Source organism: Labrus mixtus, chromosome 8 (assembly GCF_963584025.1).
Source record: "Labrus mixtus chromosome 8, fLabMix1.1, whole genome shotgun sequence".
NCBI lineage: Eukaryota > Metazoa > Chordata > Actinopteri > Labriformes > Labridae > Labrus > Labrus mixtus.
Window position 1 is genome coordinate 24,740,212 of NC_083619.1, and position 18,893 is coordinate 24,759,104.

At 38.8% G+C, this 18,893-nt stretch overlaps 4 protein-coding genes across 4 annotated transcripts in view; 1 reads left to right on the forward strand and 3 right to left on the reverse strand.

The window, feature by feature from the left end:
- The window catches only part of LOC132979517 (uncharacterized), a 19,393-nt gene extending 17,536 nt beyond the window's left edge, over positions 1 to 1,857 (reverse strand). The window contains exon 1 of the mRNA XM_061045388.1: positions 1,726 to 1,857. The gene's annotated coding sequence lies outside the window, so the exon portion shown is untranslated. The remainder of the gene's footprint in view (positions 1 to 1,725) is intronic.
- LOC132979511 (uncharacterized) overlaps positions 1 to 8,045 on the reverse strand; it is a 10,509-nt gene extending 2,464 nt beyond the window's left edge. Inside the window, exons 1-4 of the mRNA XM_061045376.1 lie at positions 7,905 to 8,045; positions 5,525 to 5,818; positions 5,163 to 5,441; positions 12 to 308 (exon numbers count right to left, since the gene is read on the reverse strand). Of these exons, the coding sequence (XP_060901359.1) occupies positions 12 to 308; positions 5,163 to 5,441; positions 5,525 to 5,818; positions 7,905 to 7,953 (919 nt within the window). The 5' untranslated portion in view covers positions 7,954 to 8,045. The remainder of the gene's footprint in view (positions 1 to 11; positions 309 to 5,162; positions 5,442 to 5,524; positions 5,819 to 7,904) is intronic.
- LOC132979516 (uncharacterized) overlaps positions 1 to 18,893 on the forward strand; it is a 358,936-nt gene that overhangs the window by 10,787 nt on the left and 329,256 nt on the right. The window lies entirely within an intron of this gene.
- On the reverse strand, positions 11,483 to 18,182 carry LOC132979499 (uncharacterized). The gene is made up of 4 exons (XM_061045357.1): positions 18,028 to 18,182; positions 16,690 to 16,983; positions 16,327 to 16,605; positions 11,483 to 11,914 (listed from the first exon to the last, which is right to left on the reverse strand). The coding sequence occupies exons 1-4, from the start codon at positions 18,074 to 18,076 to the stop codon at positions 11,814 to 11,816; spliced, it is 723 nt and encodes a 240-aa protein (XP_060901340.1). The 5' UTR covers positions 18,077 to 18,182; the 3' UTR covers positions 11,483 to 11,813.

An 18,893-nucleotide genomic window follows, 5' to 3' on the forward strand; every position in this document is an offset into this window, starting at 1 on the left:
AAGAAACGTACCCAGAACTGTGACGTTGTATTCAGCTACATCTGAGTTCCTCTCAGCAGCAACACGTGCTCTGTAAACTCCGCTGTCCCTCTTTTGTACGTTCTTTAACAGTAGAGAGTGAGTTTGTGCAGACAATTCTGCTCTAGATTTAAAATTTGGGGAAATGACTGGTTTACCACCATGATTTAGTCTCACAACAGCAACACTGCCATTGACACTCCATGTAAATAAATCTATGTCCTTCAGATCAACAGGTTTCTTCACATCCAGAAGTAAATCTGTTCCTGTCTGCACAAACCGAGGAGTCACTGCAGAAAGAAGAGAAATAAAAATCATGTGTATGATTAAAAAAACTTCAATCAATATTTCCATGTTAACAATGTATCACTTGTTTACTTGTATCTTAAAGTTCTTGACAAACACAGAAAATGATCACCTGACTGAAGGTTAAAAACACAAACCTAAAACAGGAATGAATGTTGTAGTTACATTCACATTAATACATTTATATATCATATATTTTATTATTAATTATATATAATAAATTATGCATACTTGCATTGATTGATTGAAGTCTCTATTTCGAACATGTACTTTCTTTTTTATTGTCAAAAAAACAAAACAAACAAACCCATAAAAGAATCGTGCGTAAGAAAACAAAAATTTCTAGTTAAATGTTTGAAAAGGAGCGTGAAGAATACTTATTATTGTTGCTGTGTTAGGGACTGTTTCTTTGCATTTATCCCTCTAACACTTTATATTTTAATTGATCTAATTCTCTGCTGTGTTTTTTACACTGTTCTCTTGCTCTAATTTTGGAGCCATCTATATATAAATAAAGTTTCTTATCTTATCTCGTCTCAAAGCTGTGAAAACAAATACATTATTGTCTCGTCTCGTCTTATGGATATCTTATCTTGTGCTCAGTGATAAAATTAGGCTTTTCTTTCCTCTTATTTCAGAGAACGAGGTTCTTTTTTTAAAAAATTGAAGCTTCATCAGCATGCTTTTAGAGAGAAACTGTTTTAAGTCTCACACTTTTATAAATATATACAAAGACAATGAAACATTTACTGTAATAAAGGTTTTCCACTTTGTCTTTCCTTCATGCAAATTCTTTAAAATCCATCCCTCTTTCTTAATATGTCATCACTTAGATTACATTTATTACAGATACAAACACACAAACTGATAAAATCATGTATCGCAAGAGAAGCTCATATTTATTTGTAATCATGAATTCAAACCTGAGGTCACTTCATGTTGATCTGTAAATTAGACGGAGCAGAGAAGTCTTTTTCATGTGGCCGGGAAAACAGCTGCATCTTTTTATAATAAACATTACATTGTTTGCATTACTGTTGCAGTATTATGTTTGCCGAACATAAAAACGTCAAAAAAAAATCTAAGTTGTGTTAAATAAAATAAAATAGTGAAACTGTTTCTTTTTGAAAAGACTCATTCCTGTTCTCTAATAAAACGTGAGATTAAACCCTAAATACCCTCAACTAATGAAATGTAAAATATAGTTAAAAAAACTTGAGAATTGAATAATTGAATCGTTTATTTTGTTGCAATTAAATAGTTTTCCCCCTAATCTATCTGTAGTTACAGGAGATGATCACATGATTTAACTTTTAGTTTTGTTATTTGTCCTTTTCCCCACAAATTAAAAGTAATAATTATTCTCATTATTATTATAATAAGATGATGTTCTTCTCCTACCTTGTGCCTGGATGCCAGCCAGCAGACCCAGAATCATAAAGATGAACATGATCGAGCCTCTGTTGTCCTGGATGCTACAACGTGTGTGTTCTGTTTCACTGTTACAAACACACCACAGGGTTAGAGCGAGCCTTGTCGACGTGCTGCTTCTTCTGTCAAACCCACAAACACTGAAACTGAGTTAATGTTTTGAGGATGTGAAATTTTTTTATAACTTCTCTCTGAGCTCCATTTCATTTCTCTTGATGTGTAGAGTTTGTTACTGTAGGTCCTGAGGTCAAAATGGATGAAAGATTATAAACACGTGGACTTTAGTATGGTTGATCAAATCCTGTTGGACTCTTTTAGAGATTTTAATGAAAATCAGTGTTATGGAGCACATCGTCTCCAATGCTACAATGTAGATTATTTTTAATATATGTTGATGTCTACGCCGAGAGGAAGGTGAACCTCTCACTCGAGAGTCAGTGTTTATGTAGAAAAATATAAATGATTTAGTTCTCTTAACGTACTTTGTGACTCTGAAATGACTAAAACTAAGTCAGGAATTTAACTTGTTTTTTTCCTTTGTTCAATCATACTCGATTTACTCCAGAGGAGGTGAGATAGAGTACACCTGCAGTCAATCTGGCACTGAGCTCCTCTCTGATTGGCCCAAGAGGACAGGTAACAGGATATTAAATGTGTGTGAGAGCAGCAGACTGGTTGATGTTCGTTATTTATCTGCCATATAGAAGTAGAACAATCAGCTCTACAACTTGTTTTTCTTTGCTCCCTTCAGAGGTCATTGTTTCATCTTGTGTTTTTGAGACATTTCAAAGGAAAAAAGGATCCAACTTGAGGATTCAAATCAAGAGAAATAAACCTTCAACTCACGACACTGAAGGGTGGAAAGTGTAGTTATGTCCGCGTATTAGTTCAGAATTTGCGTCATGTTGCTTCTCTCTATCAATGTGGTTAAAACCACTCCTTTGTTCTCTCTCGTTGGTCTATATTTAACATGTTGTGCATTTCCTGTGTGCAACATAAAGAAGACTGAACTTTTATAGTTCCATCTGAAAACAAACAAATTGAATGAACACAGAACAAGCAGATGCATGAGTAAGTGTCATTTATTTGACCTGATCATACTTTTTAATAACACTTAATTTATCTGGCACGTTTCAAAACAAGGTTACAAAGTGCTTTACACAATGAAAATAAAATCAAATAGAAGAGAAACGTGAGGAAGGGAATGATTAAAAAAAATAAATAATACAAAAGAGTGGGAGATTAACCAACACAAGTTCCACAAATGGTAATAATGAAAAGGAGTATTGTTGTTGAGCTACATTGTTTTGCCTCTTTATCTGGATTGAAACCAAACTATGAAAAATGTTGTATTCTTAAACTTGAATCATTGAAGGAAAAAAGTGTTCAGACACCGTGCCAGGCTCCGGTTAAATGATCAAATGGTCCTGTGAGTCTTTTAGGAATACATATTCCAGCTGATAAAACTCTGTTAGTAAAGTGAGTGGGTTAGGGTCAATAACATGAGGCGGGCTAATGACGCCACTTCAGGGGTCCCTGATGGAGAAGACCTGGTCACCTTTGGTCCTCAGCCTCGATTGTGGAATGGCGAGCAGTGCCTTGGCTGATTGATGACCTCAGGTTACGACCGGGCATGTAAGTAGATCAGATATTTACTTTGGTGCTAGTCCAGAGCGTGCTTTATAAGTGAACAATAAAACCCTTAAAATCAATTCTAAAATGTACTGGGAGCTAATGAAGGGAGGCTAAAACAGGAGTGATGTGGTCTCTCTTTTTAGTTTTGGTGAGGAGTCGGGCTGCTGCGTTCTGGACCAGCTGTAACTTGTGTAGACTCTGTTGATATAGACGTGTGTACTGAGAGTTACAGTAATCTAAACGAGAGGAAATAAAAGCATGTATTACTGTCTCTAAGTTTTTCTACATGAAACTGAACCAGCTTTGTAGAGTCACTTCTATCCTAATAAACTTTAATAAGTCAAAGCAGAATTGTACAGGTATTTTTACTCTCTTCATTATTTGCATCCATGTTTGCTGATATTCTTCCTCTGCCTCCTCAAACTTCATTTCTCTGTGTTTTACCGCCACCAACAGTCCATCAGTGGAATAGCATGAAGTCTGTGAAATAAGTGTGTATATACCACCGTGCCCCCTGCAGACTCACATACACACAGCTTAAACAAAAGTCACACATATTCAGTCAAAAAAGAAAAGAAAACAAGTAGCTCCATTGTGCTACTAGTGGTCAAACTCTCCACAGAGGATTGTTGGGGGACAGGTGGTTGTTTATTTTTTCTTCTTAAGCTTCTCTACGACGTGAACACTGATGACGGCACACATCATGATGACCAGACCGATCGAGACCACGTATATCTTCAGCCTGTAGATAGAGAAACCAACCCCAGATAACTCTGGACCAAAAAAAAAGAAAAAAACATTGTTTCATTAGAAAAGTGATGCAAACCGATCTTAAACAAGAATGTGATTCAACAACAGGACAGGGTGCAGCAAGTCAGTTGTTCCTCTTTTTGCATACTGACAGCATTTAGCTTTGCATAAAAGTGTTTAAAGATTTACATAACCATATGAAGGGCTCATCATTACAGTTTGTAAAGAGGGATGTTGGTCTCGTTTTAATGGCCATTTTAGTGTCAAATCAAATAATCACATTCAAGTGCCAGCCTGAGTTTAGTATTTAATGAGTCATCATTTATTATTAGTAAGGCAAAGAGGAAGTTCTATAACAACTTTAAACTTTAAAGTGAGCAGAAACAAGGTATAACTAGGATAAATATTGGCGATGCTTTTGAAAAATGGAGAGGCAGAAAGGTTTCCAGACTGATGCAGACCTGGCTAAACACTGAAGCTTCAGTGTCTGAGACATGGCAACCTTCATGAGCATTGACTTTAGGGAGGAGGGGGCAGACAGCTCTCGTTCATGTTTTTAATTGAACTGCAGTACCAATTTCAAACACTAGATGTCCAAGATACATATTGCCCCTTTAAAGTCATAGTGGAGAATACATTTCAGTGATCTTTTCAACTTTAAAAAGATGTTTTGTCTTGCCTATTAATAGTCATAGCTAAGCCATAGCCAATCAGTAGCAAATAATTTTTTCTGGATTATTTAATCATTTTTGTTTAGCCTATTAAGAAAAAAAGACTTGGATGGAGATAACTGCATTACAAACCCGGCCTTGGAAATGTCATGTCGACATTGGTAGGTCTTAAATCATGACCCTGTTTCTGTCACCTAGGCAATTACTTTTTTTAAAATTCTAAATCTTATCACCTGCCAATAGCTGAAACACAATAAAGAAAATTGGAGAAAATGATCTGTTTGTTATTATTCAGGCAAAAATCCTCACTGTGCATTAGTGTCAGATTGTTGATTAGTTTTTAACTCTTACCTTCAGGCTTTACACAAAAGTCTTCAATCTTTTGGATGTCCCTTGTAGAGCTGACCTGGTTGCTATGGTTACAGATGACTGAGCTGTTCTCCAGGTAGACGTCCAGAGAAGCACCAGGTGTGATGATCTCTGCTCGCTCTCCTCCCTCGTGAGAGCAGGTTTGGTTGTTACATGTGAACGTGCTGCTGATGAGAGAGTCCTCAGTGCTGCAGATCATTGTGACGTTAGTGGAGTCTGAGCTGCAGGGTTTCACTGTCAGCTTCACTCCAGACACTGGATCTGAAAGAAGCAAAGCAAGTGTGATGACTTTTTTACAACAGGGAATAACTCTGTATCAATATTTTCAAATTAAAGAAACGTACCCAGAACTGTGACGTTGTATTCAGCTACAGTGATGGCATCGTTAGCAAAAACACGCGCTCTGTAAACTCCACTGTCCCTCTTTTGTACGTTCTTTAACAGTAGAGAGTGAGTTTGTGCAGACAATTCTGCTCTAGATGCATAATTTGGGGAAAAGGTTGGTTTGCGACCATGATTTAGTCTCACAACAGCAACACTGCCAACACTCCATGCAAATAAATCTATGTCCTTCAGATCAACAGGTTTCTTCACATCCAGAAGTAAATCTGTTCCTGTCTGCACAAACCGAGGAGTTCCTGCAGAAAGAAGAGAAATAAAAATCATGTGTATGATTAAAAAAACACTTTAATTAATATTTCCATGTTAACAATGTATCACTTGTTTACTTGTATTTTAAAGTTCTTGACAAACACAGAAAATGATCACCTGACTGAAGGTTAAAAACACAAACCTAAAACAGGAATGAATGTTGGACTTACATTCACATTAATACATTTATATATCATACATTTTATCACTAATTATATGTAATATAATATAATGTTTTTTAATTATGCATACTTAAGGAGCATGAAGAATACTTTATTTATTATTGTTGCTGTGTTAGGGACTGTTTCTTTGCTTTTATCCCTCTAACACTTTATATTTTAATTGATCTAATTCTCTGCTGTGTTTTTTACACTGTTCTCTTGCTCTAATTTTGGAGCCATCTATATATATAAATAAAGTTTCTTATCTCATCTTGTCTCATCTCACACCTGTGTAAGAACTCAAAGCTGTGACAACAAATACATTATTGTCTCGTCTCGTCTTATGGATATCTTATCTTGTGCTCAGTGATAAAATTAGGCTTTTCTTTCCTCTTATTTCAGAGAACGAGGTTCTTTTTTAAAACATTGAAGCTTCATCAGCATGCTTTTAGAGAGAAACTGTTTTAAGTCTCACACTTTTATAAATATATACAAAGATAATGAAACATTTACTGTAATAAAGGTTCTCCACTTCGTCATTACTTCATGCAAATTCTTTAAAATCCCTCCCTCTTTGTTAATATGTCATCACTTAGATTACATTTATTACAGATACAAACACACAAACTGATAAAATCATGTATCGCAAGTGAAGCTCATATTTATTTGTAATCATGAATTCAAACCTGAGGTCACTTCATGTTGATCTGTAAATTAGACGGAACAGAGAAGTCTTTTTCAAGTGGCCGGGAAAACAGATGCATCTTTTTATAATATACTACATTGTTTGCATTACTGTTGCAGTATTATTTCTGCTGAACATCAAACGTCAAAAATAAATCTAAATTGTTGCCTTACATAAAATAAAATAAAATTGCAAGCTGTTTCCTACGACGGAGGATTAGGGCCACGTTAAAAAAATAATAAAATAAAATATCGACATTAAAGTCGTAAATTTACAAGATTAAAATTGTAAATTTACGAGATTAAAGTCATACATTTACGAGTTTAATCTCATAAATGAACAAGTTCAAGACCAGCCTGCGCGAAAATGATGAAAGTAGAAGTCTTAAAGTCTTTAAAGAATAAAAGAATAAAGTTGTTATTTTAATCTATATCAGAAGAGCAGCAGCATCCTGTTCTCAAATGACAAACGTGGAGCATCTCGTCCTAAAGGTTTCACTAATAAGGAAATAAACTACTTCCTTGTGTTTCACTTCAACTTTCATGACCTTGTTTATCTGTAAAATGATCAACAGGACACAAACTGTCTCTGCACATGAGACACTTTAACAAGGCAGACCGATAACAGACACAAATAGTTGTGTTGGGGTTTTACTTATGCAGATATGAAACTACACATGCTTTTGGCACATCATCATCTTCACATTGTCATAAAATATCAGGACCCTGAAAAGATACTGCAAGACACTGAAGAAAGAACCACACTGATTTGGAGGAAGTTGTCTGTAGAGGAAAAGACTTTAAGAGTTCTACTTTCATCATTTTGCGTAGGCTGGTCTCAAACTCGTTAATTTTCTAGATTACACTCGTAAATTTAAGAGATTACACTCGTAAATTTACGATTTTAATTTCGAAATTAAAAAAAAAATTTAACATGGCCCTAATCCCTCGTCGTATTTTCCTTTTGAAAAGACTTAATACCTAAAAAGTTAATACCCTAAATACCCTCAACTAATGAAATGTAAAGTATTGTTGAAAATAATGAAGTACTGAATAATTGAATTGTTTATTTTGGTACAATTAAATAGTTTCCCCCCTAATCTATCTGTAGTTACAGGAGATGATCACATGATTTAACTTTTAGTTTTGTTATTTGTCCTTTTCCCCACAAATTAAAAGTAATAATTATTCTCATTATTATTATAATGACATGATGTTCTTCTCCTACCTTGTGCCTGGATGCCAGCCAGCAGACCCAGAATCATAAAGATGAACATGATCGAGCCTCTGTTGTCCTGGATGCTACAACGTGTGTGTTCTGTTTCACTGTTACAAACACACCACAGGGTTAGAACGAGTCTTGTCGATGTGCTGCTTCTTCTGTCAAACCCACAAACACTGAAACTGGGTTAATGTTTTGAGGATGTGAATTTTTTTTTATAAATTCTCTCTGAGCTCCATTTCATTTCTCTTGATGTGTAGAGTTTGTTACTGTAGGTCCTGAGGTCAAAATGGATGAATGATTATAAACAAGTGGACTTTAGTATGGTTGATCAAATCCTGTTGGACTCTTTAAGAGATTTTAATGAAAATCAGTGTTATGGAGCACACCGTCTCCAATGCTACAATGTAGATTATTTTTAATATATGTTGATGTCTACGCCGAGCGGAAGGTGAACCTCTCACTCGAGAGTCAGTGTTTATGTAGAAAAATATAAATGATTTAGTTCTCTTAATGTATTTTGTTAATATGACTCTGAAATGACTAAAACTAAATCAGGAATTTATCTTCAGTCAATCTGGCACTGAGCTCCTCTCTGATTGGCCCAAGAGGACAGGTAACAGAATATTAAATGTGTGTGAGAGCAGCAGACTGGTTGATGTTTGTCACGTTTTAGAAAGCTGTCTGTTGTCTCACGCTGTCTGCCATATAGAAGGACAACAATCAGCACTACAACTTTCTTTGCTCCCTTCAGAGGTCATTGTTTCATCTTGTGTTTTTGAGACATTTCAAAGGAAAAAAGGATCCAACTTGAGGATTCAAATCAAGAGAAATAAACCTTCAACTCACGACATTGAAGGGTGGAAAGTGTAGTTATGTCCGCGTATTAGTTCAGAATTTGCGTCATGTTGCTTCTCTACCAATGTGGTGTTGGGGTTGTATCAAGTCAACTTTGGTTATATTCTTTAATAATTATATTTAATCATTAATAATATAAATAACAATATCATTAAACTATGTTTAATTTCGTTTGGGGCACCACCCTGAAATCGGGGAAATATAACCAAAATATCACTCAAATCAGCCTCAAATTAGTTACTTAATTAATAATATTATTAATAATTAATAACTATATTTAATAAATTGAAGGCGTGAAATCCGTACACAAAGCCTTCGCACCCAGCTTATATCACAATGCAAATACACCAGTAATCACAAACAACTGCTCTCTTAAATTATAACAGAATTTATTTAAACAAAGCAACATCAAGCCAAAATCAATGAACTTAATCAAACAAATAACTATTATAAACTAATCTAAGCAACAAACATTATCAAGCAAGGCTTGTGGAGGAGGTGTGTGTGTGTGTGTGTGTGTGTGTGTGTGTGTGTGTGAGAGAGAGAGAGAGAGAGGAGGGGAAGAGAGGGGGAAATGGCTTCGTACCCACGTGGTCGCTCACGATGGCGCACACCTAACAAAGACCTGGGTGCGTGCGTGCATGCGTGTGTTTGTGTCCGTGGATGAAAGAGAGAGAGGAGGGGGAAAAGGGGGGAGATTGCTTCTTCCCACGTGGTCGCCCTTCCAATGGCACACACCTAACAAAGACCTAACGTGGCCTTAATGTCTAAAAGAGGCCGAGTTCAGCCCTGCGCGATCGGTGTCTCTGAGTCGTCTGGATGGCCGCGAGTGTACAGATCTCTATGTGTGTGTGGGTGTGTAGACTATGTGCGTAATGGCACGGTGGTGGAGTTAGTCTCCAGATGTGCGTCTACACGGGAATATGTGTGTGTGTGTTTGTGTGTGTGTGTTAGTAAGAGGAGGAGAAAAGAGAGAGAGAAACGCGTGCCTGAAGAGGCCGGATCACAGTCCGAATCCACAACTCGGAGTAATTCCCTTCATTCACAGAAACAAACCAATGGCCGAAAAAGTTAATACGGCTTACACTGGCCTTTCTGATCAGAAGAGTAATACCCGGTTATAACGCTGTTACGCTAAACACATATAGGACGCAGCGGTCCGAAACAACAACAAGAGTTTTAAACAGATAAAACTCAGGACGCGGCAGTCCAACAAAGAGAAAAATTACAGTTTTCGCATCATTCAAACAATTGTTAAAAACACTCTCTAAAGCTAATTCTGCCCAGACCTAATTAAGCCTCACTTGTGAATCGCTTTGCCTGCGATTGGTGAAGGAAAAAGGAGTCCGGCGATAAAACAGATCTTCTGTCCGTCCTGGTGTAGAGGCGTCTGATGGCGGTGGGGGTCCCTTACAGCAAGAGCGGCTTCGTTGGTTCTCCGTCGGGTGGAAAGATGTCCGTTGATGTCCTTTCATTGCAGGACGGAATAAGACCGTTATCTTTCTGATAATCTGTTATAGTCTAACGTTCGCCGAGAAACTGAGATGCGTTCACTGGACAATCCGAGCTCGGAATTTAGAACACTGCCAGCCGCGGATTACCTGCGCGCCAAAACTTAAAACAAAGGAAGATGGTTGCAGAAAACAGGAGGTGAGCTTGTGTCTCCGAACACTTGAAGTCAGCGCGCGGAAAGAGAAAGAGCAATGGAAGTCTTGGAGCTTTGTAGCCTGGCCTGCTTCATGGGGGGTCTACCTCAGGTCCCCTCCAATGAGGAGAGAGAGGTTCCGGTTCCCCCTTACTTCACACGTAGGTGTGAAGTACTGCAGGGGATTCTGGGATTAAGAGTCCTTTTAGGCCTCTTTGTGATTTCAGTGAATAACTCAAATGAGGCTTCTCACAGAGGTGCAGGCCCAAGTCCATTGTTTAACTGTCCTAAGCCTGCGTGGCCCAACAGTGGTTAAAACCACTCCTTTGTTCTCTCTCGTTGGTCTGTATTTAACATGTTGTGCATTTCCTGTGTGCAACATAAAGAAGACTGAACTTTTATAGTTCCATCTGAAAACAAACAAATTTAATGAAAACGGAACAAGCAGATGCATGAGTAACTGTCATTTATTTGACCTGATCATACTTTTTAATAATACTTAATTTATCTGGCACGTTTCAAAACAAGGTTACAAAGTGCTTTACACAATGAAAATAAAATCAAATAGAAGAGAAACGTGAGGAAGCGAAGGATTAAAAAACATAAGTAATACAAAATAGTGGGAGATTAACCAATGTCCCTGATGGAGAAGACCTGGTCACCTTTGGTCCTCAGCCTCGATTGTGGAATGGCGAGCAGTGCCTTGGCTGATTGATGACCTCAGGTTACGACCGGGCATGTAAGTAGATCAGATATTTACTTTGGTGCTAGTCCAGAGCGTGCTTTATAAGTGAAAAATAAAACCCTTAAAATCAATTCTAAAATGTACTGGGAGCTAATGAAGGGAGGCTAAAACAGGAGTGATGTGGTCTCTCTTTTTAGTTTTGGTGAGGAGTCAGGCTGCTGCGTTCTGGACCAGCTGTAACTTGTGTAGACTCTGTTGATATAGACGTGTGTACTGAGAGTTACAGTAATCTAAACGAGAGGAAATAAAAGCATGTATTACTGTCTCTAAGTTTTTCTACATAAAACTGAACCAGCTTTGTAGAGTCACTTCTATCCTAATAAACTTTTATAAGTTAAAGCAGAATTGTAGAATTGTATTTTTACTCTCTTCATTATTTGCATCCATGTTTGCTGATATTCTTCCTCTGCCTCCTCAAACTTCATTTCTCTGTGTTTTACCGCCACCAACAGTCCATCAGTGGAATAGCATGAAGTCTGTGAAATAAGTGTGTATATACCACCGTGCCCCCTGCAGACTCACATACACACAGCTTAAACAAAAGTCACACATATTCAGTCAAAAAAGAAAAGAAAACAAGTAGCTCCATTGTGCTACTAGTGGTCAAACTCTCCACAGAGGATTGTTGGGGGAGAGGTGGTTGTTTATTTTTTCTTCTTAAGCTTCTCTACGACTGAACACTGATGACGGCACACATCATGATGACCAGACCGATCGAGACCACGTATATCTTCAGCCTGTAGATAGAGAAACCAACCCCAGATATCTCTGGACCAAAAAAAACAAAAAAAACATTGTTTCATTAGAAAAGTGATGCAAACCGATCTTAAACAAGAATGTGATTCAACAACAGGACAGGGTGCAGCAAGTCAGTTGTTCCTCTTTTTATATACTGACAGCATTTAGCTTTGCATAAAAGTGTTTAAAGATTTACATAACCATATGAAGGGCTCATCATTACAGTTTGTAAAGAGGGATGTTGGTCTCGTTTTAATGGCCATGACTTCCGGTTCCGGATCGCTGCTCGTGCGGAAGAGCGGCCAGCTCACATTGCAGTTTTTTTGCGTTTATTTAGCATTAATTACATTTTTCTACTGTTTATTTTTCTTTAGATATATTGTTTTCCATGGTCTTCCCAAGAACACACAGGAAGATTGTGTTTTATAACTTTTGGCCGCTACTACACAGACGAAGCAGACTTTCTTTTTTCCCACGCTTGTCCTCTCTTAGCTCTGCTCTTTGTTTACCACCGTTAACACCGTGACAAACGGACTACAGCACACGGCAGTCTTCTTCTTTCTTTCTTTCTTTTCTTTTTAATATTCCCCGGACATTATCTACCATTGGCATGGATACCCGAATCCTTTTTTGGGCATTTCTGCACGTTTGGCTCCTCTGGGAGTTTGTGACTGCGAGCAGAAACAACGTTCCTGGCGGGTCGCGAACCACCTACTCGAGAGACATTCTGCTGCAGCTCGGATTTAAAACTCATCATGCCATCAACACAAACATGCTTCCCGAAGAAATTCTCCGGGATAACTCAGTCAGCCAAGACAACTCCGCTCACAAAAATAACAAGGTAACCAGGAGGGGAAAGAGAAAGGGAGGAATCAGAGCCAGGCTTAAACGGGAGACATGTAAACAACGGCCGCTTCCATCTATCATCCTGGCTAATGTACGCTCCCTCCGCAATAAAACGGACGAGTTACAGGCCAACATTAACCACATGCATGAGTACAGGACTGCCTCTGTTCTTGCGTTTACTGAGACGTGGTTAAATAAGAACGGCGATGATAACACGCTGCACGTTGATGGCTTCTCCCCCCCTTTAAGACTTGATCGAGACAGTGAGCTCACTGGGAAACAACATGGCGGCGGCGTGTGTCTTTATGTAAACACACGCTGGTGCTCGACGATCGTCGTGAGGGAGAAACTGTGCAAACTTATTAAATAAACTGGAACTCATATCACTGGACTCTCCCAAATTCATCTTGGGCGATTTCAACCATTGCTCTCCTGAAAAAGCACTAAAAGGCTACCAGCAGTACATTACATGCAGCACCCGCCGGGGGAAGACACTGGATAAATGCTATGGTTCAGTTCCTAACGCATACAGATCTGTTGCTCTCCGCCCTCTTGGCTCTGCTGACCACCATGCCATCCTGCTTGCTCCAGCATATACTCCTGTAATAAAGAGGGTTAAGAAAGTTGTTAAGAACATCAAGCAGTGGACCAACGAAAGCATTCTTACACTACAAGGATGCTTTGAATCCACTGACTGGGATAACCTCTTAGCCCCCTCCAACAACATTAATGAGCATGTGGACACTGTTTCATTGTACATCTCCTCCTGTCTGGACAACATCATCCCCTCCAAAACAATCACAATCTACCCCAACAATAAACCTTGGATCACCAAAGAGCTCAAGGAGGTCCTCAACAAAAAGAAAAGGGTCTTCTTCACCGGCTCCGAAATGGAGAAAAAGGAAGTAAACAGAGAAGTCAAGCACGCCATAAAAACTGCCAAACTCAAGTACAAGAACAAAGTGGAGGAACAATTCACACAGAACCAACATCAGAACCATCGAGGTTGCAGGCAGCAGCTCTACTTCTCTCCCCAACGATCTCAACTCATTCTACACCAGATTCGAGAAGGACAACACCACACAGCTGCAAGAAACAATGTCCATGCTCAAGCCCAGTGACTCTGCACTCACCTTCAGCAGAGAGGATGTGGTGAGAGCCCTCAGGAGGACAAGGGAGAGCAGCTCACCTGGTCCAGATAACATCAGTGGCCGCATCCTGAAGCACTGTGCCGAGCAGCTAGGGGCCGTGTTTCAAACCCTGTTCCAGAGCTCTATGGACAGCAGCACAGTCCCCCAGCTGTGGAAACACTCCATAGTTATCCCCATCCCCAAGAAAGGCCCGCCAAATCACTGAACGACCTCAGGTCTGTGGCCCTCACGTCTCTGGTGATGAAGGCCATGGAGAGGATCATAAAGCAACACATCATCAGAGAAACCGACTCCCAGATGGACCCTCTACAATTTGCTTATCGTGCAGGCAGAGGTGTCGATGACGCAAAAACATTCATTATAGATACTGTTCACAAACACCTGGAGCACCCCAACACCTCAGCCAGACTCTTGTTTGCAGACTTCTCCTCTGCATTCAACACCCTGCAGCCTCACATCCTGGCTGACAAACTTTCTGACCAACAGATCACAGAGAGTTCTGGTCAACAACACCTTCTCCAACCTCCAACACACCTCAACTGGCTCCCCTCAGGGCTGCGTGCCCTCACCTCTGCTCTTCATCCTCTACACCGATGACTGCAGAACCACACAGCCAACCTGTCACCTGGTGAAGTACGCGGACGACACAGTACTCCTGTCTCTGCTGTCAGGCCCCTCTCAGCACCATGGACCAGTTCTTCAGGAGTTTGTGGAGTGGTGTGACAGCTCCTGCCTCGAACTGAACGTGAGCAAGACGTGACCTTCTCCAACAAGCAGAGGGAACTGGCTGCAGCTGCAATCACCACAATCCATGGGAATCCTGTCGAACTAGTAGAGGAGTATAAGTACCTGGGTACCATCTTCGACAGCCTGCTGAAATTCTCCTCCAACACCGAGGAGAATCTCAGGAAATGTCAGCAGTGAAAATACCTCCTAAGGAAGCTCAATTCCTTTGGAGTCAGTAAGAACATTCTTCTGACCTTCTACTACTCCTTCATTGAGAGCATTATTACGTTTTCTATAACCTGCTGGTTCCACTCCACCACCCTCCAGAACAGAAACCGCCTGCAGAGCAAGGTCACAGTCTGCTCTAAGATCATTGGACTACCTGTAAGGACTCTGACATCGATCTATGAGCAACAGACAATCAGGCTAGCAGGTCGGATCATGCAGGACCCCTCACACGCTCTCTTCCCAGCGTTTGAGTGGCTCCCCTCAGGACGCCGGCTTCGCTGTCCCTGCTGCAGGACACAAAGGAGAAGAGCAACCTTTGTTCTTAGGGCTGTCCAGCTCCTCAACTCCTGTTCCATTATTCACCATGCACCTTATAACTTATCATTTAGTGTTTGGTATTTAGCCTACTTGCACATAGCTCTGTACGTCTATATTTATTTCTCGTTTACTGCATATAGTTCTGTTTACATGTGGTCACTACTGCACATAGTTATGGTTACATCTGTTTACATCTGGTAGTCCGATCACTGTCCACTTATATCTACTCTTTTATATTTTGTATTTTTAAGTTAAGTCTAAGCTTTAAGTTGTATTTAAATTGATACTTTATATTTAGGTTAAAATGTTTCGTACTTGCACTGTTGTTAATTTACTGCTCTGCGTGCCCTTGAATTGCCCCCCGGGGACAAATAAAGTTTTTGGAATTGAATTGAATTGAAATGTAGTTAGTGCCAAATCAAACAATCACATTCAAGTACCAGCCTGAGTTTAGTATTTAATGAGTCATCATTTATTATTAGTAAGGCAAAGAGGAAGTTCTATAACAACTTTAAACTTTAAAGTGAGCAGAAACGAGGTATAACTAGGATAAATATTGGAGATGCTTTTGAAATATGGAGAGGCAGAAAGGTTTCCAGATTGATGCAGACCTGGCTAAACACTGAAGCTTCAGTGTCCGAGACATGGCAACCTTCATGAGTATTGACTTTAGGGAGGAGGGGGCAGACAGCTCTCGTTCATGTTTTTAATTGAACTGCAGTACCAATTTCAAACACTAGGTGTCCAAGTTACATATTGCCCCTTTAAAGTCATAGTGGAGAATACATTTCAGTGATCTTTTCAACTTTAAAAAGATGTGTTGTCTTGCCTATTAATAGTCATAGCTAAGCCATAGCCAATCAGTAGCAAATAATTTTTTCTGGAATATTTAATAATTTTTGTTTAGCCTATTAAGAAAAAAAGACTTGGATCGAGATAACTGCATTACAAACCCGGCCTTGGAAATGTAATGTCAACATTGGTAGGTCTTAAATAATGACCCTTTTTCTGTCACCTAGGCAATTACTTTTTTTTTAAATTCTAAATTTTATCACCTGCCAATAGCTGAAACACAATAAAAAAAATTGGAGAAAATGATCTGTTTGTTATTATTCAGGCAAAAATCCTCACTGTGCATTAGTGTCAGATTGTTGATTAGTTTTTAACTCTTACCTTCAGGCTTTCTACAAAGATCTTCAATCTTTTGGATGTCCCTTGTAGAGCTGACCTGGTTACTATGGTTACAGATGACTGAGCCGTGCTCCAGGTAGACGTCCAGAGAAGCACCAGGTGTGATGATCTCTGCTCGCTCTCCTCCCTCGTGAGAGCAGGTTTGGTTGTCACATGTGAACGTGCTGTTGATGAGAGAGTCCTCAGTGCTGCAGATCACTGTGACGTTAGTGGAGTCTGAGCTGCAGAGTTTCACTGTCAGCTTCACTCCAGACACTGGATCTGAAAGAAGCAAAGCAAGTGTGATGACTTTTTTTACAACAGGGAACGACTTTGTATCAATATTTTCAAATTAAAGAAACGTACCCAGAACTGTGACGTTGTATTCAGCTACATCTGATTTCCTCTCAGCAGCAACACGTGCTCTGTAAACTCCGCTGTCCCTCTTTTGTACGTTCTTTAACAGTAGAGAGTGATTTTGTGCAGACAATTCTGCTCTAGATTTAAAATTTGGGAAAATGATTGGTTTACCACCATGAGCTAGTCTCACAACAGCAACACTGCCAACAGTCCATGTAAATAAATCTCCCTCCTTCAGAACAACAGGTTTCTTCACATCCAGAAGTAAATCTGTTCCTGTCTGCACAAACCGAGGAGTCACTGCAGAAAGAAGAGAAATAAAAATCATGTGTATGATTAAAAAAACTTAAATCAATATTTCCATGTTAACAATGTATCACTTGTTTACTTGTATCTTAAAGTTCTTGACAAACTTGGAATGAATGTTGTAGTTACATTCACATTAATACATTTATATATCATATATTTTATTATTAATTATATATAATAAATTATGCATACTTGCATTGATTGATTGAAGTCTCTATTTCGAACATGTACTTTCTTTTTTATTGTCAAAAAAACAAAACAAACAAACCCATAAAAGAATCGTGCATAAGAAAACAAAAATTTCTAGTTAAATGTTTGAAAAGGAGCGTGAAGAATACTTATTATTGTTGCTGTGTTAGGGACTGTTTCTTTGCATTTATCCCTCTAACACTTTATATTTTAATTGATCTAATTCTCTGCTGTGTTTTTTACACTGTTCTCTTGCTCTAATTTTGGAGCCATCTATATATAAATAAAGTTTCTTATCTTATCTCGTCTCAAAGCTGTGACAACAAATACATTATTGTCTCGTCTCGTCTTATGGATATCTTATCTTGTGCTCAGTGATAAAATTAGGCTTTTCTTTCCTCTTATTTCAGAGAACGAGGTTCTTTTTTTAAAAAATTGAAGCTTCATCAGCATGCTTTTAGAGAGAAACTGTTTTAAGTCTCACACTTTTATAAATATATACAAAGACAATGAAACATTTACTGTAATAAAGGTTTTCCACTTTGTCTTTCCTTCATGCAAATTCTTTAAAATCCATCCCTCTTTCTTAATATGTCATCACTTAGATTACATTTATTACAGATACAAACACACAAACTGATAAAATCATGTATCGCAAGAGAAGCTCATATTTATTTGTAATCATGAATTCAAACTTGAGGTCACTTCATGTTGATCTTTAAATTAGACGGAACAGAGAAGTCTTTTTCAAGTTTCAAGTTTTGTTATTTGTCCTTTTCCCCACAAATTAAAAGTAATAATTATCATCAGTAGTATTATTATAGTAAGATGATGTTCTTCTCCTACCTTGTGCCTGGATGCCAGCCAGCAGACCCAGAATCATAAAGATGAACATGATAGAGCCTCTGTTGTCCTGGATGCTACAACGTGTGTGTTCTGTTTCACTGTTACAAACTTGAGGATACCAATCAAGAGAAATAAACCTTCAACTCACAATATTTAAGGGTGGAAAGTGTGTATATTAGTTCTGATCTTGCGTCATGGTGCTTCTCTATACCTGTGGTAATAACCACTTCTTTTTTCTCTCCCATGGGTCTGTTTCTAACATGTCTTGCATTTCCTGTGTGCAACATGAAGACACCCATTCTGAAAGTTTCTCCTGAACCAAATTTTTTTTAAAGAATTTAAAACCATAAAGACATAAAAGATAAAAAAGATAAACGATTCTGCCTCAAATTGGAAGAAATGCATTGTCTAATGATTAAAAGACAAACCCCCTAAAAGCACATCTATAAGAATGTGTTTTAAAAGGGATTTCAGAGAGGACAAAGAGCCTGCCAGTCTGACCTCCTCAGGTGGTGCTAGTCCAGAACGTGCTTTATAAGTGAACAATAACCTCTTAAATTCAACTCTGAAATGTACTGGGAGCTAATGAAGGGAAGCTAAAACAGGAGTGATGTGGTCTCTCTTTTTAGTTTTGGTGAGGAGTCGGGCTGCTGCGTTCTTGACCAGCTGTAACTTGTGTAGACTCTGTTGATTTAGACGTGTGTACAGAGAGTTACAGTAATCTAAACAAGAGGAAATAAAAGCATGTATTACTGTCTCTAAGTGTTTCTACCAGCTTTGAGGAGTCTCCTGAGCTGCACTGTACAACGTGGTTGACATGCAGTTCAAGAGACTGAGGTTCTCGTCAAAGATGACACCGAGAATTT

What these genes read in the sequence shown, in the direction of transcription:
- LOC132979499 (XM_061045357.1), bottom strand. Translation starts at nt 18,076, where the DNA reads ATGTTCATCTTTATGATTCTGGGTCTGCTGGCTGGCATCCAGGCACAA. An exon ending in GGCTGGCATCCAGGCACAAG is followed by an intron (nt 16,984 to 18,027) that starts GTAGGAGAAGAA and finishes TTCTTTCTGCAG; the next exon opens with TGACTCCTCGGTTTGTGCAG. An exon ending in ATACAACGTCACAGTTCTGG is followed by an intron (nt 16,606 to 16,689) that starts GTACGTTTCTTT and finishes TGCTTCTTTCAG; the next exon opens with ATCCAGTGTCTGGAGTGAAG.